The sequence below is a fragment of the Branchiostoma belcheri genome, unplaced genomic scaffold, assembly GCF_001625305.1.
Source record: "Branchiostoma belcheri isolate BF01 breed outbred unplaced genomic scaffold, Haploidv18h27 scaffold35, whole genome shotgun sequence".
NCBI classification, from domain to species: Eukaryota; Metazoa; Chordata; class Leptocardii; order Amphioxiformes; family Branchiostomatidae; genus Branchiostoma; species Branchiostoma belcheri.
In genome coordinates, this window is record NW_017803965.1 from 650,349 (window position 1) to 676,914 (window position 26,566).

The 26,566-nt window shown below is 38.5% G+C and overlaps 1 protein-coding gene across 2 annotated transcripts; it reads right to left on the minus strand.

Moving 5' to 3' along the window:
• Positions 1-4,316: 4,316 nt before the first annotated feature.
• Positions 4,317-26,463, minus strand: LOC109475852 (transcriptional activator protein Pur-beta-like). 2 transcript variants are annotated; one of them, XM_019776657.1, is made up of 8 exons: positions 26,345-26,463; positions 13,341-13,441; positions 11,447-11,549; positions 10,652-10,770; positions 8,984-9,104; positions 8,124-8,227; positions 7,138-7,290; positions 4,317-6,068 (listed from the first exon to the last, which is right to left on the minus strand). In XM_019776657.1, exons 1-7 carry the CDS (start codon positions 26,451-26,453, stop codon positions 7,150-7,152), a joined length of 798 nt encoding a protein of 265 aa, XP_019632216.1. In that variant the 5' UTR covers positions 26,454-26,463; the 3' UTR covers positions 4,317-6,068; positions 7,138-7,149. The 2 variants fall into 2 exon arrangements, with proteins under 2 accessions (XP_019632216.1, XP_019632215.1); XM_019776656.1 differs by having other exon boundaries at positions 8,124-8,230.
• Between the last annotated feature and the right edge of the window lie 103 nt (positions 26,464-26,566).

Below are 26,566 nucleotides of genomic sequence, written 5' to 3' on the forward strand. Positions count from 1 at the left end.
CGGGTGAAAATAAAAAAATAAAATAGGCCTAGGCATCCTATTATGGCCCAACATGGTACGATAGGAGCCATGAAGTCAACACACCAGGCTGGTTCAAATTTAACAATGAATTTTGAACTTTTAATGATACCATTGCATTGAAAGATGGAATAACTGTAACAACTAGGATGAAAAGGACTGTTTTCAACTGTTCAGGGCAAAATATGAGCATTTTGCAGTTGATTCTGGATTTTTATTTTTATTTGCAAATCAGAAAAAAATGAAGCGGGCGAATCCGTTAACCAAGAAATTAAATTGGTGTGGCCTACAGGAAAAAATGCCATCTTCACACTATTTTTATGTTTATAAATATTCCAATCTAGCATCAAAAACACACCAATTGTTGGAAAGAAATGCAGGAAAAGCATCAGATACTTATGAAACATTCAGGAGAGTGGCATTTCACTTCTTGAACAAATGAGAATTCTTTCTTTCCTGCAAATCGAATGGAGAAGAATGTTTGATAACCAAGTTGTTATTTTGATGTGGCCTTGAAACGTAGTAGTTGCATAAAAACCAATTCTCACAGTTTGAGTTTGAATCAAAATATATAAAATTAATTTGTAATCATCCAATAATGAAAAATTACGAATAAAGTGAATGATCGTGATGAAAATGTTATCTGGCTGTTGTTGGCAGTGTATGAACTCCACTGGATTAAGAAAATATATAATATTCATATATCTTAGGACACATCAGCTTAGTTTGTTGATCATGAAGACATTTTGATACGTAATTTTTGCAGGAGGCCATAATGAAAACAGGATTTTGTAGGAAATTTGAATTTGACTGTTTACTCCCTTACACTGTGGGAACCAAGGTTGTCTTTCCCTGCAGACTCTACTTTTATGTAAATACATGTATTCCAATCTAGCTTCATTTTTTTTAGTCTAAGAACCGGGAAATTACATTGGTGTGGCCTTATGTTTGTCAAAAGATGCTGCAACTAGTAACGTTAGTACATGATTGTATACACTCCATGTAATTCCCATTATTAGAATGTTCTCAGTTTTATGCATAAGGCTAGCAAATTTTTAATAGCTGTATTTAGTAGTAATTTAGATTCCATAGCTGTATTGCGTTTTAGGACTTACAGTGTATTCACTCAGTGTTGCTTGTTTTAAGAATAGTATATGACTTTTTGGAAAGTCCTATCATTTTTGGTATCAGTGTTGCTTGTTTTTGCTAGATCAGGCCACACCAATTTAATTTGTTGGTTCTCGGATTCGCCTCTTCATTTTTTTCTGATTTGCAAAAAAAAAAGATTCTGGTTCAGAATCAACTAAAAATGCTAATATTTTGCTCCCAACAGTTGAGGAAAGTCCTTTTCTTCCTAGTTCTTACAGTTTTTCAATCTTTTAATGCAGTGGTTTGGTTAAAAGTTCAAAATTCATTGTATCAAATTTTATCCTAGCCTTTTGTGTTGACTTCATGGCTCCAATCGAAGCATTTGGGACTATAATAGGATGCCTAGGCCTGTTTTTATTTTTATTTATTTTCGCCCTGTCGCTTCATATTTTTTCTGAAAAAATCCGAGAAACAACAAATTAAATTGGTGTGGCCTCAGCATGTGAATTTACAATACATGTATATCATGATGCATTCCTCTAAATTTTGTGAATGAGAAAGAAACACTGGATATAGATACATTGCCTGTAACTCTTGCCTTTAGATACACCTGACCTTGTCCTCTTGTTGCCTTTGTAACAAAACATGTGGTATCCTGATAACAGGGACAACAGGCCTTCACCAAATGTTGCCATGGCAACAAAACAAACATTATCCTGATAACGAAGACAGCACCAGATAGGGAAAGACATCCATGAACTGCAAAACACAGGAGTATGATGTAAATATAATACAACACGGTGTATTCCGTATCACCCAAAAGTACCAACCTGACCACCGATCAGATCGCCCAAAAGCCAGAGGAAGATCCAACCTGTGGGAGGGCTGGGACTGAGTGGATGAGGAATATAGTCACTATATTTCTTAAGGGGGAATATGGGAGCCCCGGCATACAAATAGGATTGTACCCAGGCTGTGAGGAATACACTGTGTTGCATATTTTATTTATGTCATACCCACCCAAGAAAAGTGCGAAATAAGCAAAAATTTGGTGTCCCTAAACCAAAAAACAACATCAATTCCAACGGCTCAATCTGGTATTTGAATTTTTGAAAGTGTTGCATGTGGCTCAGGCGAAATGTTTTTTGAAATTCAAATTACTCTGTGAAATATTTGGAAGCCCAAGTGATAACCAAACAGAACCCCAGGCTGTACTGCTAGTTATCACACAGGCTGGAACACCTGTATGGAACGTTATTGCGGCACAGGTATGATATAAAGTGAGTTACCCAACACAGTATAGTACATCCCTAAATGTAGAGAATGTTCCCTTTTTTGGTGTGCCTGATATTTATGGACTGAAAAAAATTTTTTTTTTACTTGGAAATGTGTTTCCCTTCTATTAGTACTGTAGTGCACAATTGTTTTAACCATGAACTTAAATTACTAACCACACATACAATACTGAACTCATAAAGCTGTAAGGGTGTGGAAATAGCAACAAACTGAGCATGTACCAGTACAGGTCTGTAGAGACATTTTTTTTGTATTCCTTGTAACTGTGTGATGTGACAGAATATTGCATGGTGGGAAGAAATAAGGCATGATGGGATAAAATCTGAAATTAGCATACATGATCGAGGCAAACAACAAGACAATGCATTGTGCATATACATTGCTACAATAATTAAATGAATGAGCTACATATGAGACTTGAAAAGTAGCAACAGTCATGAAAACTCCAACACCAATTAAAGCCTTTTTTCATATTTATTATGAAATTATCTCTCATTCACAAAAATGTCTAAAACAAATGGTCTCCAGAAACCACATGTCCATCCAACAGTGTTAAAGTATGTTGACACTGGCAAAAGAAGGCCGGTGAACACCACCACAGTAGTGCCCATCTTTGTGTTGCAAAAGGCAGTTAACTAGTTCCAGTGAGGGACACGTTTTTACCTGTTCCACTGGTAAAACTTGCAGGGACATGAAGAATGAAAACGTCCCCAGATTCAGAAAATGTTCACTACTACTCAATCAATTACTTCCATAAATTATTATGCTGTGGAAAATGTTTGCCACGACCAAAGTGGTCAACCTAGCAGCAACCGTCCGAATCACTATTTGGTACGACGTGGTAAGAACATAGGCTGACTTTTGATCGCACCGATGGAAATCAATGCAACGTTGCACCACCACAAGTTACTAGTGACTTGGAAAATTGCTCAATTCAACAAGCGTCATTTTTTTCTGGACCAAAATCTTTTTTTTTCGTTTTCTCCAAACTGGATGCACTGCAAGTGATTGACTGAAAAGTGTGGACAAGATTTGACATCTGTACACGGTATTTGGTCTCCTCATTAACATTGTCTTCAACAACGCCTTCTAATGCCCGTCCTGCTACTACTGATATACCATTGGACCACACTTACACAAGTCAACCAACCAAGTAAGAAGTATAGGGTATACAAAATTGTAAGTAACAGTAAGAGACAGATCACAGTCATCCTCGTAGCAAGTTCAGATTACGGACCACTATCAGACAAAAATCGACTTGTGGCAATCTTAAGCTACCTACGTCTTACTGTATTTTGGTCAAAGAATTTGGTGCATAGAGCCACATCTTAAAAGATTGCAGTCATGCAAAGATCACAAAAAGTTTCCGATAGGCCTGCACCAAATTACTAGTGATTTTGACAGTCAAGTTTCTAGCTTGTCAATCCTCCCATGTGATTAGATAGACCTGCGGGTATGGAGCACCGAAAAACCGAAGCAGGATTTGGAAGAACGGCAGGCTACTGACAGCACCAAACAACAGAAGCTGACATATTTCGCTTCTGGATTCTCAGAGTCTTTGTGTGACCAAAGCTGTTCCAAACACAAGGCAAGTTGTCAAGATGTGAAACTGATTCTACCATAATCAAAACAGTGTAAGAATTGTTTTTTTTACAATACGCAAAAATCAAGCTAAATATTCATTTCATCCAAACCAGCATGGGTTTTGTAGTGGGAAGTTTTCGTTTGGACTTCATCACAAAAAAAAAATGACAACATGCTGACTGGTAAACATCAACCATCACAAAAATCTTATCAAGGCTAGCTACATGAACTTCCAGAAATTAACTGCTAAAAGTTTACATAGAACACGCACTGGCATAAATATTTAAGAAATAACACATAAAAAGATGGTAATACATATTACTTTTATGTAAAAATTAACATTTGATTTAAGAAGATCTGCCTCCTCAAAAAAAAAGAACTACATGCAGATGAACTGACAGAATCTTAACTTTATACACTCAAATCTGTGACCACTTTCAGAAGTTCATCTAATAAAGATCAAAAGTTTTAGCCTTTTTTTAACAAAAGGAGTTGATTGATAAACATACAGTATTTTACATGTATCAACGATGCCTAGCTGTGGAGGAATGTTTGACAAACAATATTGTCATTCATATGAAGAATCTTTCATTTACATTATGTTACAGTCAAATCGTTGGGTCTTGATTGGCAAGGCTAGTAAAAAGCATGACCACAACATTGTGGCACATAGTGGCTTGATATTGTACATCACCACAACAAAACCAGGTTCAATATTGTACATAACTAAGAGTATCCACAGCTTTAATATCCAGGCGTAAGGCTGTTTTATGCTGACAGACCAAATGTTAACATTTTTGGCAAAACCTCAGGGGCGGTGCCTTTTTAATTGTTGTCTCCAAACTGGGAACATTCTTGCTTACATCACTTGCCAGTGGATAGTCTTATGTTATGACCAGGACTTTCTTTTTTCTTTCTTTAATTGGGTCAAAACTGGGCAAACTTTTGGGCTCCTCCTTTCCGTGAATACATGCAGTGCCTCTGGCACACCCTGTGACACCCCTCATGAACAAGTGGCAATGAACCATCATAAAAATTGATGAATCACGACAGCAAATAGGCTCATCTTATGTTCATAGACAGCAGAATCATCTCATCTTTATCTTTTTTTTAAGAGAATGAAAACCAAGCAAGAATCTGTGACTCTTTTTATTTTAGTTTCCGGTAAGGACTGTTTTTAACTGAGGTTGTCCGTCATACAGCACAAATGTTTGTGCCAGAACCAAAATTCAGTCCTCAGCTCCCTGCTACCTAACCTCGTAGCCATTCCAAATGTGGTGCTAAAAGGCTACCTGGGCAGAGAGAAGGTTCAAATGACAGGTGAAAGGTGGCTGCTGTGTTTTCTCAGTACCGACATGAAGGGATTGTCTTTGGGGTGTACCAAACCAGCATCCTTGACTCCAGTAGATGATCCATACTCACATTACCAACACAATAAACACCGACAAAAGCATAGTAGAGAAACTCAGTACAAATAGATTTACCACCTACATGTATTAGAGAAGATATGCTTGACATGTTACATTCTTTCTCTTTTCTAACAACTTCAAACAAACAGACAGCAGTGCACTCAAGTACAGCAAACTCTTTTCTATAGTCACCTCTCCTACCGACCATTGCAAAATCAGCCAATAATGTCAAAGGTCATCCTATGAGCACCATGGGTTGCTATGGGAACAATGCAACGACATAGATTCAAATCCATAGCTACAGTTGGTAGTAGGTTTTAATCAAAGCTAAGTGTGCAAAATTTCAACTGAAACACAGTTGGTGTTGGTACACAACTCTTAAATACCACATTCTTTCAAGTTGTTATTTTGAATAATGTATTTTGTTCTTTCATTCCAAATCTCTAAGCCAGAACTTACAATGTGTAGGAAAATATTACAACATTGACGACTACAGAAACCAGGAAACTGCTTCTACGTCTCTTCAGTTGATCAACGGGATAACTGTCCATATGAAATACTGATTCTGTTGGGAACAAATTACAAACGAAGTTGAAAAAACACGAGCCACTCCTTTGAGCAGGTCCAAGTCCGACAGGCAGCACGAAGTGTTGGAAATGTCTGCAGAACAGGCTGGAAAAAAATTCAAAATTCAGTGAAGGCTGCTCTGACCAATCACGTGCCTGTTAGGTCACATGAGCTACACTGTAGGTGATTGGTCACTTGATTTGACCAATGACGTGCCTGTTAGTTCACATAAGCTAGACCGTATAACAATGCAGGTGATTGGTCACATGACGTCTGATGAAGATTGCAGTAGAACATTCAAAAATTCAATGCACTTAGGCCACATCAATTTAATTTGTTGGTTCTCGGATTTTTTCAGAAAAAATATGAAGCGACAGGGCGAAAAAAAAACAAAAAAAAAACAGTTCTAGGCATCCTATTATAGGCTTAAATGCTACGAAATGAGCCATGAAGTCAACACAAAAGGCTGGGTTAAAATTCAAACATTGAATTTTGAACTTTTAATCAAACCACTGCAATGATAGATGGGAAAACTGTAACAACTAGGAAGAAAAGGACTTTCCTCAACTGTTGAGGGCAAAACATGAGCATTTTTTCAGTTGATTCAGAACCAGAATCATATTTTTTTTTTTGCAAATCAGAAAAAAACGAAGAGGCGAATCCGAGAACCAACAAATTAAATTGGTGTGGCCTTACGTATACTTTTGTGTTGTAACAAAGTTGCAGCTTTGTACTACATGCTAACTGCCAACATTATAAACTTTCATGCAAGTTTTAATATTACTTCCTTGTTTGTTAATACCTTCACTCTAAATCAAAACTACCATGGGCCATAAAAACCTTTAGATAACTACCATCACCGTACAAGACAAAATGATGCCTACTAACTATGCTAATATACTTTCTAGTGGATACATAACACAATATGTAGCTAATAAGCTCGAATATATCAGTCAACTATTGGTCAATAAAAGAAAAAGAATAAATGTATGCAAAAGACATTTGTAGGAAAATGCATGATATTTTTCTCCTATTATGTGTGTGAATTTATTGGCAAAAGTACTTTTCATCAGTGAATCTACTTTCAAACACACAGAACAAAACTAATAATTATGTAAGGTTCACAAAAGAATAGAATCCTAAGACGCATATTGATTTTTTAAGGATGTCTTACCTTCCTTCTTCCTCAGTCTCCTGAACTTCTGTCCTGCTGTTCTTTTCTTTGTTGTGTTTCTTTCATCTTTTCCACATAGTCACCGAAGATGTCTCGGAAACGTACCCATGACTTTTCCGGAATGGTTATTGATGTGCGAAAAGTGCTCTTCACCTATAAGGTTCAAACCAGTCACAGGTTGAGGTAAAGCTGTCGTCGTCAATGGACCTATACCATTATTACGTCACAGTTTGTTTACCGCAATGAATGCCGGTCAATCGACGTTTATATTGTACAGGGGTGCGTAGCACGGTGTGTGTTTGTGTAACGTTAGCCTAATATAAGGCTTTTAATACATTACTACTTTCGTCTAATGTCACAACTAAATCACCCATGCGGCATGTAATGCTGTGTCAACACAACTAGATGCAGCAAAAATCAGACATACCTGACTTTGAAAACTTTGAAATGATCTTTATTCTTTAACTGACCGTTCTAGAATGTTCTTTAGAACAGGTAAACAAACTGTGACCTAATAATGGTATAGGTCCATTGAGGTGAAGCATAATACTTTTTTTTTGTGCAGCTTATAGTGCAATGTACCTTTGCTACAGCTTGCATTTTATACTATATTACAGTTAACCGCAGTTTCAGTTGATCCAGTACCCACCCCTAACACATGCTCACACCCACAACCACATCCTCACATCCACACACTCTTATACATGTATACACACACACTCTCTCTCTCTCACATACACACTCATACACACATGCACGTACGCACGCACGCACACGCACTCATACACATACGCACACGCGCACACACACACACTCATGCGCTCTCACACACGCTCCCTCACACACAGTCTCTCACAATAGTTATCTTTTTCATGTATATTTTGCAGGGCCCAACTGTAAAGCAGAGCTATGGCACTGAGAGGGGTCACCCTTGTGGTGAGGTCAAACGTCTGAGACATTCTTGATGAAGTGAAACAGAAACGTACCTCTGATATGCGCATGTAGACACCTCTGTTGTTGCTGCCAATGTCGAAGTAGAAGTTTTTATTTTCCACCCTCATGTGACGACCTTCAGGGAGTTCTGGTTGTTCTGCTGACCACACAGAGTGAAACCAAGTCAGTATCAAGTATAGACATCCTAGTTAACAACCCTGTTCCAAAAGTTTACAACTAAACTGCCCCTGCAGTTCCAAAGAAAGCAGGTAGTGGGCCCCAACTTATGTCCCTTCTTTCAGAGTATGATAGAGCTAACTTCACCTAAAATCCTGACTACCGGTATAGCTAGACCAGAACATGTACATGAGATAGAAAATAGTTTGTTAGAACTGGAAGTTCTATCAAACGTATACCGTTACAGAGAAATTTGACCATGACCATTTCGTTTTTTTCTGATTTGCAAAAAAAACCATGACCATTTCGTTTTTTTCTGATTTGCAAAAAAAAAAAAATTTGATTCTGGTCCTGAATCAACTGAAAAATGCTCATGTTTTGCCCCCCAACAGTTGAGGAAAGTCCTTTTCTTCCTAGTTGTTACAGTTTTCCCATCTATCATTGCAGTGGTTTGATTAAAAGTTCAAAATTCAATGTTTAAATTTTAACCCAGCCTTTTGTGTTGACTTCATGGCTCATTTTGTAGCATTGAAGCCTATAATAGGATGCCTAGACCTGTTTTTATTTCTATTTTTTTTCGCCCTGTCGCTTCATATTTTTTTCTGAAAAAATCCGAGAACCAACAAATTAAATTGGTGTGGCCTAAGGTGAATATCTAACATGTGGAAGATATACTTTTTGTGTTAGCTTTAACATCAAACTAAGTAATCAAAAAGACCTCCTTTTAAACAATTACCACTCATGTCATCGGTGCCGAACTCATCCAGCAATTCCGTTAGCGCATCTCTGAACTCGACCAAGCCCTGGGCTGGCAAGGCGATCTGTGTCCGTGGTCCGCGGTTGACGGTTTGGCTAACCTGGGGACAGGCACGAGCAAATCATTCCATGGACACCTAAATCATGTAGATTCAAATATAGATAAAGTTTCCATTACTAAATAGTGCATTCATCTCTGCCTTCACTTAGTCTGCATGTGTGCAATGCCAGCAACAAACTGTCCATCACAATTAGCAGTTTGACCAATGATAACAAGGCAATTAGTGGTTTGACCAATGAAAGAGTGGCTGCATGTCTGTCAAATATTTGTATTTGTGCAGTTTTATTTTGTACGTCTACATTTTGACGGTCTAATAATAACAAGACATGCAACAGTTATTTTCTGGGTTTGACAGTGACTCCCCCCAAATCAATATCTCTGGATGTCAACATGCTAGCTACAACTGTACATGTATAAGGCCGCTTTATAACCTGTCAGATTCCCAACTTTTCCACCTTGACTGTTAGAAGGAGTGTTGCATACTGATAGAAGGCTGCCTACTGTTACCATGGTGGGTAAGGCAGACAAGGGGTGATCAGAGAAGGGTGGTATATCAGGGCTCAAAATACTGGGTGCATATGCAGTTAAACTTGGGACGTTGGAGCTGTGCAGGTATTTCTGATGTCTACCTGCACCTAACCTGCACTGGGTATATGCAGGTTAGTGCAGGTAAAATTGGAGCTGTGCAGGTATTTCTGATGTCTACCTGCACCTAACCTGCACTGGGTTTAGTAGGTGTATGGTGATTTCCATTTGTAGCATTGACTGTTACCATCTATTAAGTATAAAAGAAATAATAGTTTTTGAACAGATTCCACTACGATCCACACTGTCTGAGTGGTGCAGGTAAAATTTGTCTTGTGCAGATAATGTTCAATGTTATCCCCAGTGCAGGGATAGAACTGGGTTCGAAATACCCGCTCCCACTCTTTTTTGTTAGTTTCTTTACTCTAAATCAAAGTTTGGTCTACCAACAGCTAACTCCCACTCCCATCACTGTACAAGAGAAAATGACTATGCTAACATGCTTTCTAGTGGGGGTAAATTCCGTTAGTGCATCTGGCAAGGCGATCTGTGTCTGTGGTTGATGAGTTGGCTAACCTGGGGACAGGCACAAGCAAATCACTTTATGGACAAATCTCTAGGTGCACCATCAAAAATTAGGTGCACCGCTATTATTTGGGTTGCACAAAAGTGATATGCTCTGCATGTCTACAGTTGACACTAGACTTGTGTGCACACTTCAAATGGGGCAACAATTGTTTCTACGAGCGGTGGTTTCTTTTGCAGAAGGCCTTGATGAGGGGCAGATCTAGAGCCGTATCTACAGAGAGCTGGCTTGCTTATGTGTAACTCCCTCCGTGGATAAATCCCCGTGCCAAAAATCATGTACCAGCGCTCCCCTGAAAAAATAAACGCTGCCACTCCAAGAGGTCTGTTAAGTTGGCACTAATATTTTCATTTTAAAATCTTCATAAAGGTTCACTTTCCCTGCCTATAAAGCCCAGTTAAATTTTCCCTTTATTTTCAACCTCCTGATTCTTCCTTGTGTGTTTTTATGCAGAAACAAATTGGGCATATACTGACCCTCAAAAATCGGCCACGCGCGTTCTCTTTAAGGTCCAGGTAATAACGTCTGTTTTCCTTGACCATGGTCTCGCTCTTCAAGCGTCCATCCTCGGGAGGGTTGTCAGGATTGGCTGGCCCTGCACCAACCAAGGCAAGCCATGTTAAAATGGTAGCTACTGTCAATTCATTTACTTTCGCAGGCACTAGACTTTGCAATAGGAGAGTAAAGGAGGTTTTCTCTGTGTTTTAATTTAAAAGCATATTTGTGGTATAATGACTTGAATGTACAGAGGTCACCACAAGAATAGAATCAACATGAATACCTTAAACAATTGTTAAATTTTATCCCTATGTGTGTAAACAACTGTATAGCCCATTTAGAATCGTAATAATGTTGTATTTTGCAACCAGACCCAACAATTCAGCCGAATGTATCTCGGCTGCCAGTGGGTCCTGGGATTTATTTGTTCATCAATAAACCAGTCTATATATAATATTTCAAGATTTAGATTATACATGGTAATGAAGCATCTTTAAGCATGAAATCTCTATGTCGGTGAATGGCATGATAATACATTTAACTACATTACTGTCGTAACATGCAGAGTTGTAGGGTCATTGTAAAGTCATTAATTTTTCGCAGTCTTAACTCCACAGTTGGATGTAGAGAGTTCTGTAATTATACTCTTCATGATGTCTTGAAACTATAACTACTGGAACATTTAAACATCTATGGATTCTGACTAGAATTTAACATTTCTTGTGTCTTATGACTAGTGCTAGAACAGACCAAACTTGGAGTCCATGACTTACCCAGCTGTGCATAATGCTCACTGAAGTCTGTGAGATGATCGCGAAATTCTGCCGCTGTTGACATTGAAAGTGTTAAACGGCTTTTGTTGCCACCAGCACCGACCTGTGGAAAAGACCAGATTTGATTTGATTTGATTTATTGAAATTGCAACAGTGCAATACACATGGAACAGAGGCAGCTGTTGCTGGTGTTGTGTCCCGCACATAGAAACGGATACTGGATAGATAATACTCATTTTCACTTGAGTCTAGTGGGGAAAGTCGTGTAAAGTGCCTTTCACAAGATCGGTGGCATGTCAGGACTCGAACCCGGGACCTCTTGATTCCGAGTTGCGCACGCTGCCGTTGTGCCACACGACCCCATACACGGATTTCTGACCTATAATTCCTAATTCAAGGAGAAAACATCTAAAAAAACAACCAAACAAACAAACAAACAAACAAACAAACAAACAAACAACTCTTTGGCTCTCTCTCCTGTCCATTTTGTCTGTGGTGCAACAATTTAATTTGTTGATTCACGGATTCACATGTTTCTGATTTGCAAAAAAAAATTATATCAGCCTCTGAATCAACTCCAAAATGCTCATATTACGGTCCCAACGGTTCAAGAAAGCTCCTTGCCTTCCTAGTTGTTACAGTCTATCCATCTACATGTGTATCAATACATTGATAAAAAGGTTGAAAACAATTGTTTGAATCATAAACCAATCCTGGTAAGTTGACTTCATGGCTCCTATCATAGCATTTGGGGCTATATATCATAGGATGCCTAGGTGTGTTTTTATTTTCTATTTTTTCCACCGGCTTTTCTTAACATTATTTCTGAAAAAATCCGACAACCAAATTGTTGTAGCCTAAGCAGTTACAGCCTCTAGAGGAAAGAGGGTGTAACGCCTAACAATGTTTGGATAAAGCTATCTTACCAACAGACCACTGACGATAGCAAATTCCATTGAATTTCTACAATAGCTTTAGGGAAGAACAAATTCTAGAGTATCTCTGAACTGGGGGAAAAACACTGTAATTTTAATATTTCCTGTTTTTTTTTTAATAACATGATGCAGTTACAAATTTTACAAGCATTTAAATTTTATATGACAGTTAAACTTGTAATTGTGACTATTTTCAATTTAATATACACACATGTAACGTTACACATACTAATTTGAAAGCTTGCCATTTTGCTCCATATTTAGAGCTGAATATCATACTTCCATCACAGTCATTGTGCAAGTGTAATTACGGATTTCATTGCGATATTGCCCTAAGCCAATAGCATATAGCAAGCACAGTCTGCCACACAGACGGATACATCATGAACAAAGAAAGCATTATGAACTTGAAATATAATATAAGAAGAAATTTACATGTCAGACATGGGTTTGATTTTCATACTTATGAAATACTTCTGACGGAGGATCGAATCAGAGCCTTAGGCACATATCAGGCACATGTCACTGTCATTCTGCAAATTATTCAAATAGCTATGTAAGGGTACCCTAAATTGTTGTTTCTCGGTTTCAGAAAAATTATGAAACAACAAGGCAAAAAAAATAAAAAAATAGGCTAGGCATCTACCCAAATGCTATTTCAGGAGCCATGAAGTCAACATACATGTACCAGGCCGGTTTGTAATTCAAACAATGAATTTCATACTTTATTAATCGAACCACTGCATTGATAGATGAAAAAACTGTAACAACATGACTTCCTTTAATTTTGGGGGCCAAAAAATGAGCATTTTGGAGTTGATTCAGAGCCTGAAATGTTTTTATTTTTTTTGCAAAACAGAAAAAAATTAAGCAGGCAAATCCTGGAACTAACACATTTAAATTGGTGTGGCCTAATACTGCAGAACTATGAATATCAGTGTTTCCTGTTGTCTACTCACCTCGGCTATTTTGAGAAAACGGCCTCGCCGGTTCTGTTTGACATCCAGGTAAAACCGTTTCGACTGGATGTGAAGTGTCTTTGTGGCTAGTTCTTGGACACCTAAAACAGAGAAAACAAAGACAGTTTCAATAACTGTAAAGTATCATCCACACAACAGAAATACACGTATGTCCATAAGTAGTATTACAACGCAATACCATACAACTGAAGTGAAATACCATACGATTATTTAGAATACAATACAATCATTTACAATTAAAAGATGATAGAGTAAACCAAATTGATTCAATAACTAAAATAAAATGGAATAGAAAATATCATTTTTCCCATATTCACAACCTTCTTGTGTACCAACTGTAGCCTGGACTGCCATGCCAAGATAGGGCTGATTAGCCACACTAGAAAATGCACACGACACCAGACTTAGAATGCTACAATCATCTTTCGATATGGAAACATGCCCACTCCTATATCTAATCCAGATCTTTTCCAAAGCTATATTACTCTGACAAGTTCTTAAAATATCTACCTGCCATAAATGACATTTCCTTGCTTGCTACCATCCAGAAAAATCTATCATTCTCCCAGTAACAAAGGTGGGTTTCTAAAAAAAAGCCTCATTACCAAGCGAATGGCGGATCCAAGGTTGACTTGTTAGTACGTTAGGCAGATGTCTAACCATCTGTGAGTTTATGATAGGAGCCACATCTTATTAATTCTGCACACATAGAAATATCTGATGCTTTCATTATACTAACATGTTTATCATCCTGATAATTTCTTATAAAAAAACTTTGATATGCCAGATAAATGAGAATACAAGAGCAATATATAGCATGAGTGCATGCATAAACAAGAAAGCCTAAACGATTTCAGGTATAAATAGGTGGGATTTTCTAAAAGACTGCATCTGCCAAGCACAGCCAAGCTATTTCCAGTACCTTTTATGTAGCTAGATGATTTTTGCTTCCATATGCTAAGGGTTCAACTCCCAAAAATAGTTCCATTTGCCTCAAAATATCACAATGAGAGAAATGCTATATGTAGTAACAAAAGAACCATATATAATAGCAAGAAGGTTAATTTGATTTTAAACCTCCTTGATAATAGTAGTCAACCATAACTAAAATTTATACCAGTGCTGTTTTAACCAATGATAATTGAAACATTTATGAACACTAGGAAAGCTAGAGATTATGATTATGATTATGAAACCTGAATACCATATATCTGTTGAATTACTAGGTTGCTCATCAAATTTTTTCACAGCGTAAGGGTCAGGAACAGAAGTTTGTGGCGTCGCGTGGTGTAGTGGTACATCACTGGACTATGAAACGGGGAGACCCGGGTTCGATTCCGGGTTGTACCCGAACAAGTCCGAACATGCGCCCCGACGTTGTACCCTTGGGAAAGGTACTTTACACGACTTTCCTCACTTCACTCAGGTGAAAATGAGTACCTAGCTTCGGTTAGGGGCGTCTTATCGGATGGGACGTTAAAATGGAGGTCCTGTGTTTGAGGAGAGACACACCTCAAGCACGTTAAAAAACCCACGTGAGCGGAAGTGGAACAAACCATTATGGTCTAAGAAGGGGTAGGGAATTTTCCAGACCAGCCTCGTAACCCCTGCTTCTCCTATTGGGTCAGTTAGTCCTCACTTCTTGTGAGGATGTTTCTGACTCAGGGAGAAGAGTTGCTGTTACAGTTCTATACCTCTAGCTCTATGCCTAGAAGTGGCCAATGGCCTTGCATTGAGCGACACTGTTAAAAAAAAAAAAGTTTCCACGGTGCATGGGGTATTCTCCCCCCAAAATTAAAGACATAACCCTGTGAGACATAATTTTCTGCTTCTTGACAAATATCGGGAGAAATACTATTGGCTCCACTGCGATAAGCTACAGTTGTGGTGATGAGAAGAAAAGATTGATGGAATGGAATGTAACGTACCATCACCAGTTGAATGCATCATTTGTGGCCTTGAATGTTTTCATGAAATATTTATCAATATTCCTCCAGGTAGGGCCAAACTGTACATTAACATTGTGCAGGTACACTTGCTTAATGGTTATCTAGACAGATAGAACCTGCAAGTACAAAACACGGCTTGAAATACTCTTTTATATTCGTGGGGACGTAATTTCGTGGTACAAGGGATTGAAATAATTCAGTAATACTAATAGTGCAGTAATATATATTCACAGTGTCATAAATTTTGCAGGGAGGTCACTGTGAAAATAAAACATTTTAAGATGTGCAGTACTTTTTTTTCTATTGGCTTCAATATTTTACTTGACATCTGATAAACCTTTCTGCAAGAACCGTAACTGTTCCGAATAATTTTGAACTAGGATATTCTAATGCTTCAATATTTTTGTGTATGTATTTTAATGAATGAATTGCTCATATTCATGTGCTTGGGTTTTGATAAGTCATATACTCTCACCTCTCGAATAAAAGTACCCCCTGGAATAAAAGTACCCCCGGACAAATCTTCAAAATGTAATAAAAGTACCCCCTGGAATAAAAGTACCCCCCGGAAAATTTTTAATTGGCATGTGAAAGCAATGTTTATGCTACTAAAATGTGTTCTCATGGTGTACATGTATGTTTCCCTTGCAAACACAGGTCCCAAATAAACATACCCCCGGAAAAAAAGTACCCCCGAGAAATCTTCAAAACCTAATAAATATCCCCCCCCCAGAATAAACATACCCCTGGAAAATTACCAAATTATCAGCCTGCATTCTTACAGGTTAATAAGAGGTACATGCCTATGTATATGTCGTGCAGTCTAATGACATTATCCATCTACATTCTAACTTGAGATCTGACTCTGAGTTCACACAATTTGTTGTTGATCATTACATTTGCATGCATGCATTGAGCAGGAACAATGCTATCAAGTTTTGGGATAAGAGTCCTTGTTTTTTAAGGTTAAGAAAAATTACATGAATAGAGTTTGAAGTTGAACAGAAATTTACAATATGCTAAATACATGCTCTATACAAATTTGCATTAATGTGTAAAAAGACATAGGGAAAAGAATCAAATATAGAATATAATGTTAGATTTTGAATGGTATTTCATTTTTATACCTTTAAAAAAACTTCAATCAGTTTTCAAACAATTGACACAATCCACAAGTCACACACAAAGTTCACACGAGAATAGCAACAATTCGGACTGCCACAATCTCAAGGGTCTCAGGTTTCACTTACAAAATGTAGCAAGCCTTGAAGTTTGTGTTAGTATGCAAATGATGGGAGGCGGGGCTTGGAAGAATGGTTCATTCTCTAGTAGGGGGACATGAATATTTAAAACATTTTGATGTGTACTTGATATGAATAGATTGCAAGTTTGTCATGTCAACACCTTTTTAAGAATTACTCAACTCTTCCATAATGTAACATCCATATGTGATTTTTTAAGAAAGAGTTTTATTCACATTTAAAAATCATAGCTTCCCCATACTCAAAGTAGGCTCTTCCACATCGTGGGAAGTTTTCAAGTGTTTACTCCTTACGTGCTCCAGTCAGAACGGACTATTTCCAGCTTGAATTGTCATTTCTCTGGTAGGATTTTGGAATTTTTGTGAGAAATACGATTTATTATGCTAAAATACACTCTTGTCTGGTATTATTTTCATATTTTCGTTGGAAAAAGGAATACTTGAAACACGTAATGTGCAAGCACATGTTCCTCCCCCCCAAATTATTTCTAGTAACGCTAGAGTCATATCTCCGACCTGCTACGTGTTCCAAAATATTACTTACCTTTTTGGAAAAAAGAGGTGATCTTTTCCCTACAAAAGTACAAGTACGATGACTCAGTAAATCTGCCGTACGTTTGGTGTCAGTAAAGTTCTGCCCGTGCATATTTGACATGTTGCAAAGTGGCCGCTACTTTGGGCGGCTGTGTCCGGGCATCGTGGCTTTCCAAAAACTTGCACCCAGAAAAGATGTTTTCTCCAAAGGGCATGTACTTTCAATGCTGTTAACTATGCCCCGATTTTGAAAAATTATTATATGCACCGTCCAAAATGAGATCGTACCGGGTGGATGTTCGGGCCAACAAAAAAAGGGACACGAGAGTTAGTTTATTCAAGGCCGTTCAACACCGGAGCGGCCACCCCCGGTCTTGTCGGATCCTCTTGCGTACTGGCAGAACTAACGACAAAACATGAAAAGTTCCCGCTAGAATACCGCAACAAGCTCCTACAAAAAGACTTAAATGTATTATTTGTAGTAGGAACTTCCTTTTTACGTCCAGACATGTGCCTTTCGTGACATTTTAACTCTGCAGTTACGTACTTTTTTGCCCGGAACTTTTTTTGATTCTGAGAAAAAAAATAAACGTACCGTCTAAAATAAGAACGTACCGGGCGGATTTCAAGGCGAAAAAAAATAAACGTACCGGTACGTTTAATCGAGAGTAAAGAGTAGGGGACCACAAATAGGAACACAAAGAGGAGTTTGTATCAGCCTATATTTACTCAACACTGCACAGTATGTCAGCTGACGAACTTTGACCTGCATTGTTAACCTTTCACCCTAGACCCGCCCACTTTGGCCTCAACATAATAAATTCTAGGACTGAAGAGAAGCATCTCATTGGCTGAATTGTCAATTATAATTGGCAGTAAGAATCAGTCTACTTGGCCAAAAAGTGGCAAAGATGGTTAAGTTAAAATCTGTATCTATAATTTAAGTTTATAAGCTAAGGTGTACTGACCCTTAAATTCAAGTGTAGTGTTTTACAATCTTAAGTTGACCCAGTTTATACCTGGATTGGGAGAATATAGGCCCTTACAAAGATGCCCAAACCAGCTTCTTACCAGTTTCTGAAGACAGAAACCTTCCAGAGTTAAGTTTTAGTAGATTGTTAAGAGAAAATTTATCCAATGAGTATGTGGCACACTTAATCCCCAGTGTTTCATGGTAAGAATTTCTTGAGATTAGGTGAGGCCAGTTTTGGGTGTGGACGAAGAAGACAGGTTTTACATGTAGGAGGGCCTGCAAGGGGGGGTCCCGACAATGCTCTACGTTGAATTTGGAAACCTCTCGATTACGCTTTACGATAAATTCCAAGTGGCTACAACGCATTACGTAGAATTAAAACGCAGAATACATTCTACGCAAAAATATTAGAGTGGTCAGTCTACACTCTACGTAGAATTAAAACGGCCGATTACGCTCTACGGAAAAGGGCTTGCGGGCCCCCATGTAGATCCTTCAAGCTGATGTACTACAATGTGTAGTATAGAAAATAGCATCATCTGTCACACAAAATCTTTTGTTGGCTGTTTGTTTTGCATAACCGGTAAACCGTTTTAAGGCGTAACACACCAGTTTTGTACATGTAAATACAAGCTGCTGAAGATCGGACTGTAAGGTTTGAACCACTCACACCGGAAAGGACCCCTATTCTTTTCGTTAAGTGTGGTGGGTTCTTGTGTGTTGGGTGTGGCTCTCCCAAACACAGGACCTCTATCTTACTTTCATCAATTGCATGTACTCACTTCCTCTTCCGTGGTGCACACGTACATATGGTATTTCTATCCCTGGTTATGTAAGACTCTTCAGCCCAACCACTTGGACGGTCGCCAAGACTTTTTCCTCTTCTTTTCATCATGGTCTTGTTGACCTTTGCAGCAAGGTGCCTTTCAAAGAGCTTTTTCCTGGGGATCCCCCTCCCTGCTACACGTGTAAACAATATGCAACTGCCTCTCACAGAGACTTTACGACTATACAATTAAACTAAAATGAAAATCAAATCTCATAATATCATCCTGAACAAAGAGTGCTTTATGGTGTCTTAAGAAAATAGGAACGAGGATAGCAAGAGGTTTTCGTGATTTGGGTATCAGTCGGGCCTTTTTTTTCCTCCCTTAAGAATTTCCGGCCAATTAAAATGTGACCTTTCGGTAAACTAATGCTCATCTCTTCATCTGGGGCAAACCCCATGTAAAAAGGCTGGCCTCCTGTCTGCATGGATGACTTTCTTGGGGATACGTTTCAGTTCGATCAAACGGATAACCTTTTCAGCGACCAGAAATTTAAGCTACAACTTAAAAACCTTAAAACCTTTATCTAATTAGTACAGTATTCACAGGAAATCATTGATTGTGTGCATCTAAAATTTTGAATAATTGTCAAAAAGGGAAATAGTAGTCTTCATATAGTAATCACAGAAAAGGGGAACATTTTTTCAAACTGCCTAGAAGATATCGTATTGCGTTTTCTGATGCAAATATTCAACATCAATTAATCATCAATGAATTATGAAATCAGGGTGCTCCAAAAATAGATGTTCCGGTAAACGAAAATGGCTTGATAAAACCTCTGGGAGGAGTGGTATTATGGAGCACGGCATCATGGGAATTTTCTTGGAGAAAAGTCTGATAATGAGACAAGTGTCCTTTATCTATACATACAGATTGTAATTCAAAACCTGTCGCTTTCAAGAACAGAATATTATAATCACCCATATTGCTTCTCGTCTGTCATATACGTTAATATTCACATTCTCAACAACTCTCTTTTTTGTTCACGGACTTAACATAAGGCCACACCAATTTAATTTGTTGGTTCTCGGATTCGCCTCTTCGTTTTTTCTGATTTGCAAAAAAAAATTGATTCTGGTCCTGAATCAACTGAAAAATGCTCATGTTTTGCCCCCAACAGTTGAGGAAAGTCCTTTTCTTCCTAGTTGTTACAGTTCTCCCATCTATCATTGCAGTGGTTTGATTAAAAGTTCACAATTCAATGTTTAAATTTTAACCCAGCCTTTTGTGTTGACTTCATGGCTCATTTCATAGCATTTAAGCCTATAATAGGATGCCTAGACCTGTTTTTATTTTTATTTTTTTTCGCCCTGTCGCTTCATATTTTTTCTGAAAAAATCCGAGAACCAACAAATTAAATTGGTGTGGCCTAATGTCTTATTTATGGGACTTGGTTACCTGCAATTTTTGTTAAAATCAACAGTTGATTTTTTTAATAATCAGCATACTCCTAGAGTTGAAACAAGAAGTAATAAAAACATGGAAAACTGAAGTAGTTTTATGAATTAGGATGCAGAAGTCATCAGGAGTATTAGAGAACAGATGTGCCATTTTTTAGTATAATCAATTTTGGAATTTTGCTGAAAAATGTTGGAATTTTCTTTCATTCAGTAGGACCCTTAAGACTTAAATTACCTACTACATGCATGTTGGACATCACATAGAATCCGGTAGCTATAGCATACAATTTGATCAGTGAATATTACAAAGCATTATCTAAACAGTCCACATTTCATGTACCTAGATTTAGTTTCTGTCACTTCATTTCTGAATGTACGTATATTTGACATTTTGTTTATCTAGACCAAATCTGCATGCTTTTATGTGTTTTATAGACCTTTATTATGATGCAAGTAATTGCTCTAATTATTCTGTGTAATTACAACACTAGAGTAATAATTTCAAAATGTCATACAGGTAAATACAAGATTTTTTGAGTACAACTTACATCCAATCTTATATGTTTATAACCTACAAGGTAACATAAATGCACAAAGCAATTTTGAATTTGCTAAAATCTACTTGCTACAATACATATCACTTTTTCCCTCCACATGTACCATAAAATTAAGCAATCCAAAGCTATCCAAGGCACTAAACTCAGGAAAACAGAATGACTGATTCTAAGATACTCTGCATAATGTGGATGCTTAATAAGATATAAATATCCCTAGCTGCCTCGTGTTATCACATGTGAAGAAAGCAGGCTGTCTTGAATTGCCATTTAGGATGATAATGATGAGTCTAGGTGGTGCCTCTTTTGTCAAGTATTCCAGTCACTTTTCAAACCTACTCCCTGTTAGTGTTAGAATTTAGACAATTTACTCCTGTAGGGGTAGGGTATATGATTTGTGAATGGCGGACGGAATGGAAAAAAAAAATACAAAAATAGTACAATACCAGGTGACTAACAGAAATTGCCACACCATCCAATTTAATTTAATGGTTCTTGGATTTAAAAAAAAAAAAATCTTTACAAACCTTAATGCTAAATCCAGGGCTCGAAATTCATTTCTGGGAATAGGTGCACTGGTGCACCCAACCTAAAAATTTTTTTGGGGGTTCACCATACACAACGAAACCTGATTACAGACCTTACTGCTCCTCTTCTAAGCTTGAATATGTAATGGCAACTAACTTTTCTTACAGAACTACTACAACAAAGATTTTATCATTTTCTGACAGATTCCAACAATATCCTGTATACTATCATACATTTAGTATGTAAAAAAATACGTACAAAAATATTTGTGTGCACCAGTGCACCCACAGAAATAAATTGGGTGTACAGCTCCAATTTTGGGTGCACTAAGGTGCACATGCACCCAGTATTTCGAGCCCTGAAATCTGAATGGTAAAAGAATAGAGTCTTGGAAGAAAGTCTGTACCTGTACTATTAGGTGTGCCAAGTACCTGTAACAGTGGGGATCAGGTGTCATCAACTGACCAGTCCAACAGGTCTGGACCTTTTGGCCTTGTGGTTAGTATGTAATTTTGTAAGCTGCAAGCCCAGGTTCGAATCCCGGGAGCCAATAGACTGTACTACTCGCACATTTCTGTTTCAGTGGTTCCCACACAGGGAATCGAACCAACGCCATGGCGGGTAGAGCGCCAAATCCTATGGTGGCAATTGAACCCCACTGTTACAGTTGAATTACAGGGAAAAACTGCAAAAACAGGGAGGCTACTTTGCAGCACCAAACTTGTGGCTTGTTAGAAAACGTGATAGAACATTTGCATTTCATGTATTACGATGATACATGTATAGATATAATATATATATACGTACAATATACTGACCTTCAAAACTGACACAAGATTATATTGGTAAGCTACATCAGACTGGGACACTTCTTCAATCAATGGCAAACTTGGAAGTTTGACAGGAAAATCCAACACTGATGATTGGTTAGGATCTGACCAATCACGTGGTCGTAACAGGTCATGTGATCATCACAGCCAAATGTCCAGGACGATCAAGCTATACCTGTATAAGATGACCCTCCAGACAGCAATGTTGTGTTATGTTATATACATGTGCCCCCCTCCCCACCTTTAATGGGATATTAACATTCAGGATGTCACCGATGACATTTAATGCAGATGTGAGGTGTGTGAACAAGGACCTTCAAGTACAAATCTCGGTGAGCCAATCTGCCTACTGTCATGAGCCTCATGACAGATCACGATTGCGGGTTCACCAAGCGCCTTTGTACAGCAAAGATCCCAGTCGTGCAAACTGCTACTCATGACTATATTTAAAATCAGTGACCGAAGACGGGAGACCAAAAATAAAGAAAAGCATGCCCAAGGTCACAGACACAGTGTCTGGAACAGAAATTTATGACAGCAAGAATCGTCATGAAAGTCAATGTGATGCCTGAGCAAGAAAGAACTACAAAATACACTGAGATGCAAACAGTACAGATCTTAGCCAAGACAGCAATTTCCCTACTTAATAATACTTAATAGTAATCTTAAGAATCCATAGAAACGTTAGTTTTGAATCTGGATCTCGGTACTTTAATTCATGTCTGAGCTCATGCAAGGCCCACCTACCAGCTAAGCTTTAAAAAATGCAATAGAAAACTTTTTTTCGTGTTCACTAAAAGTATAACTTACCAACAAAACCGACACTGGTGAGAAGAGAACTCATTCCCCACCATCTCCCTACACCCACAAGGGCATGGCTGTCAAATTCTACTCCTGACCGCAAAACAAGATGCCTCTCAGAGATCAAACTGTTTATAAATGTTTGTCCTCCGGAGAGGTTTGTGTGCCCCCAAGTTTACAACATACTTGGCCGGGACCAATGCTTTCTCGTTAGAGTACACGTATCCACTAGTAATTCTTTCACTTTTACTCACAAAATAATGAGCTACAATGTGAAAGTTATGTATGAAACAGAGACTTGTGACAAAGAAACTATTTCACTGATCCCCGACCCAAACCCCCATACCCTAACACTGATAGGGTCTAAATTCAACAATAAGTCATGCAAAATCTTGAGCATATGTATAAAGCTGCTTAAGATTGTATTTGTAAAACCTAAAGTCTTGGACAATTGCATGAAGAATTCTACTCGGTCACTATGGTAACACATTGTTCGTTCAAATATCCAAGCATGACATCTTCTGTGTAAAAGTATGTAAGAAGTACAGAAGCTTTATACATAACAAGGAAAACAAGGAAAAGCACCAAGAAGACGAAACCTCTAGTAAACTTTCTGTTCTTTTCACAATGTTTAAGATTCCTCAAAAGTATTCCTGGATTTAGATCTGGCTCAAAATTAAATCACTTGCTCTTTTGGCCATCCCCGATACATCTTAGCAAATCAGTCTTGTTCAACCAACCAAGAAACTACCCTACCAATACATGTACCAACATAATCCTTCTGGCGAAGGTACATGTGCATGTAAATATAACAGCTATACTGTGGGACTTTACACCATTCACCCGTCACAGATGAATACAATTTAATGAAGAGTAATTTTAAGATCCACCTGTCATGGTGGACTGATTCCAACTACTTCGAGTGAATCTTCAAAAATATCTTTTACCACCACTGCCATATAAAGTTACAGTGCAGGTTGAGGCTCTTACCCAAGGTTTAACTACAAATAAGATTTGAGATGGTAATACAGTGAACAAGCTTAATTTTCAAACACAAATGACTACTCTAGTCCGAAGGACAGCTGTCTAAATCTAGGTTTGATGCAATAGGCTGTCTTTGAGAGCAGAAGCTAAAAGTGTCCTACTTTTTTTTTCAAATGCCAGCCTGGATCGATTTTTATCTACTGGTCGAGAATTTCGTTTTCCACTGTCTGCTATAGAGGTCAAATAAGGATATCTTTTGGAGACATCTTTGTGTAACTATTTCTTTAGAATGTATTTGAAGAAAGAGCTAAAATGTAATGGTTTCAATAAAGTTATGTATCCAGCTGGAGGTTATTAATTATGCAATCAAAGGCAGAAAGACAAGACCATCGAACTAGTATGTTATGGGATTCAATATTTCCTGCACAGTCCTATTTCCAGAACGAAATATTTTGCGAAAAAAAAAGTTTCACTAAATCCGATACCGTATGGTCTAGCTTTTCAAAACATATTTCAAGAGGAATTCGGGATAAACATTTCTTTGTCCATGCAACACCCTCTTGGAGTATATCTCAAGCATTGCTACTCATACTTTAAGATAAGATTATTTCTTGCTTGTGATCAAATTGGTACTTTGGAACTGTAGCAAACCTACTTACATGTACATGTAACCATGCAGTTGAGTGTTTTGAATATTCCTTTCTTCCATGAAATCCAGGCACAAAATAGCCCATGTTTGATCAGCCTTTGCAGCTGTTTTCAAACGTCGTCATTCCATTGACAAACAAGGAGGCAGCAAAAGGAATTATTTTCCAGAATTCTGGTTGACACAAAATTACAACTTAGAGAAGCAATATTAATACAAGATATTAATACGTTAATCTTCTTTTTATATATAATGTCACCAGTTGGTAAGTTTCATAGTTTTTAAGATCAACAATTTTACATTGATGTGATGGTCAGATTATAGAAACAAATCTGGTTTTATATGAAAAAATTCATGTAAAACTAAGTCCAAAGCTTGTCCTGTACTGTTGCAATGAACCCTAATCAGTAGGGTGCATGCTCTGCATTGTTTAAATCAACTTCACCACACAGGAAGACTTGGCAACCATGACCAAATCCACTACAAAACCAACCAAATCAAGTTATTCCTTCACAGTTGTAGAATCTAACAAACATGTGGCAGCAATAACTGTTATATTAGCAGCACTGGGAGAAAAGGGAAGCACAGATTGTTGAAAAGTTGAACACACGTAAGTGGTGATACTTAAAGAACTGGGGAGGGGGAGGGGCACAATGGCCACACTTCTCTTTTCTAGGCACCAAATTATAATCTTAGGAAATACCGATACTTACGGTGGCTATTACACAGAAACCTCACCATTATCACACATACATAAACGTTAACTAGCTACTCATTCCCATAATATCACTACAGAATGTCTTGTAAGGAAGCGGTTTCGTTTGAAGATTCTTATTTTGCGTGGTAAGTCCGGCAGAGGTCAACACTAGGAAGACTTGAGTAGTCCGGGTGGGAGGACCACAGTGAGGCCAGAGGGGGAGGTCTCCAAAAGGGAATTCTCGGCAAAACCTCGGCGCTCAGGCCGCCATAAACAGACGTATTACCCACTATCTGTCGTGGTGAGAAGACAAGTGGGAAGATGATGATGGTTTTGAGGTAATTATGATTTTTTGGTAAACATGAGATGAGTTGGTGGGGCGGGGCCGCTGTCCGGTGGACTAGGGGGTGTGTGACCGTGTCCGATACATTCCGAACAGGCGGTGCAGGTTGCCCCACATTAGCCGCACTTGCTGTCAAGTAGCGGCACACATCTGGGACATTTAACCCCCAGAACGTCGGCATACAAACCGTAGACAAGTCTCGACTGACAGCTGAGGACATTTCGTGCACATTTTGGTCAAGAAAGCGAGAGAGTTTCGAGGCATCGCCAGTAAACATTATCCATTTATCACAAACAACCATAGCCGGAAAACCTCTCACATACCCCACAGTATCGCATTCCTGAACTGAGTCGAAAAATCTCCCAGCGAAGGAAACCCAGGCCTGTAGCCGACAGCCTGCTTGGGTCACTCGCTGGCTGCCATATCTGTCCAGCTAAGTTGGCGACAGGGAAGCCATGGTCTTCAAAAGGAACCACCCTCTGTACCATCACTAGAGCGCCATGACAGCTGAGCACGGCCGTGGCATCTACCGGGCCCAGCCCCCTACAACCGGCTCCCCTGTACACCCCGATCCCGGGCCTCCCAGCTTTCAACCCCGGGCAAAACTCAGTCCAGACCCTTGCACATTTGCACGGCTATTCTGACTGTGATTTCACCTTGTATTTGCTGGGCACTCGCCCCCATCTCGTCACCACTGTCCCGGTCCGACATGATCGCCTCTCCTAGTGCAGCAATCTCGCCAGCCTCGCTTCGGTGCCTAGTCATGAATAATTCATGAGTCTGGGCTCTCCACAACCTCAAGCACTCAACATAAAAATCCCCCTAAAACTCTTAGAAGGGCGCTGGTGTATAGCAAAACTTAACAAAACATCAACCAG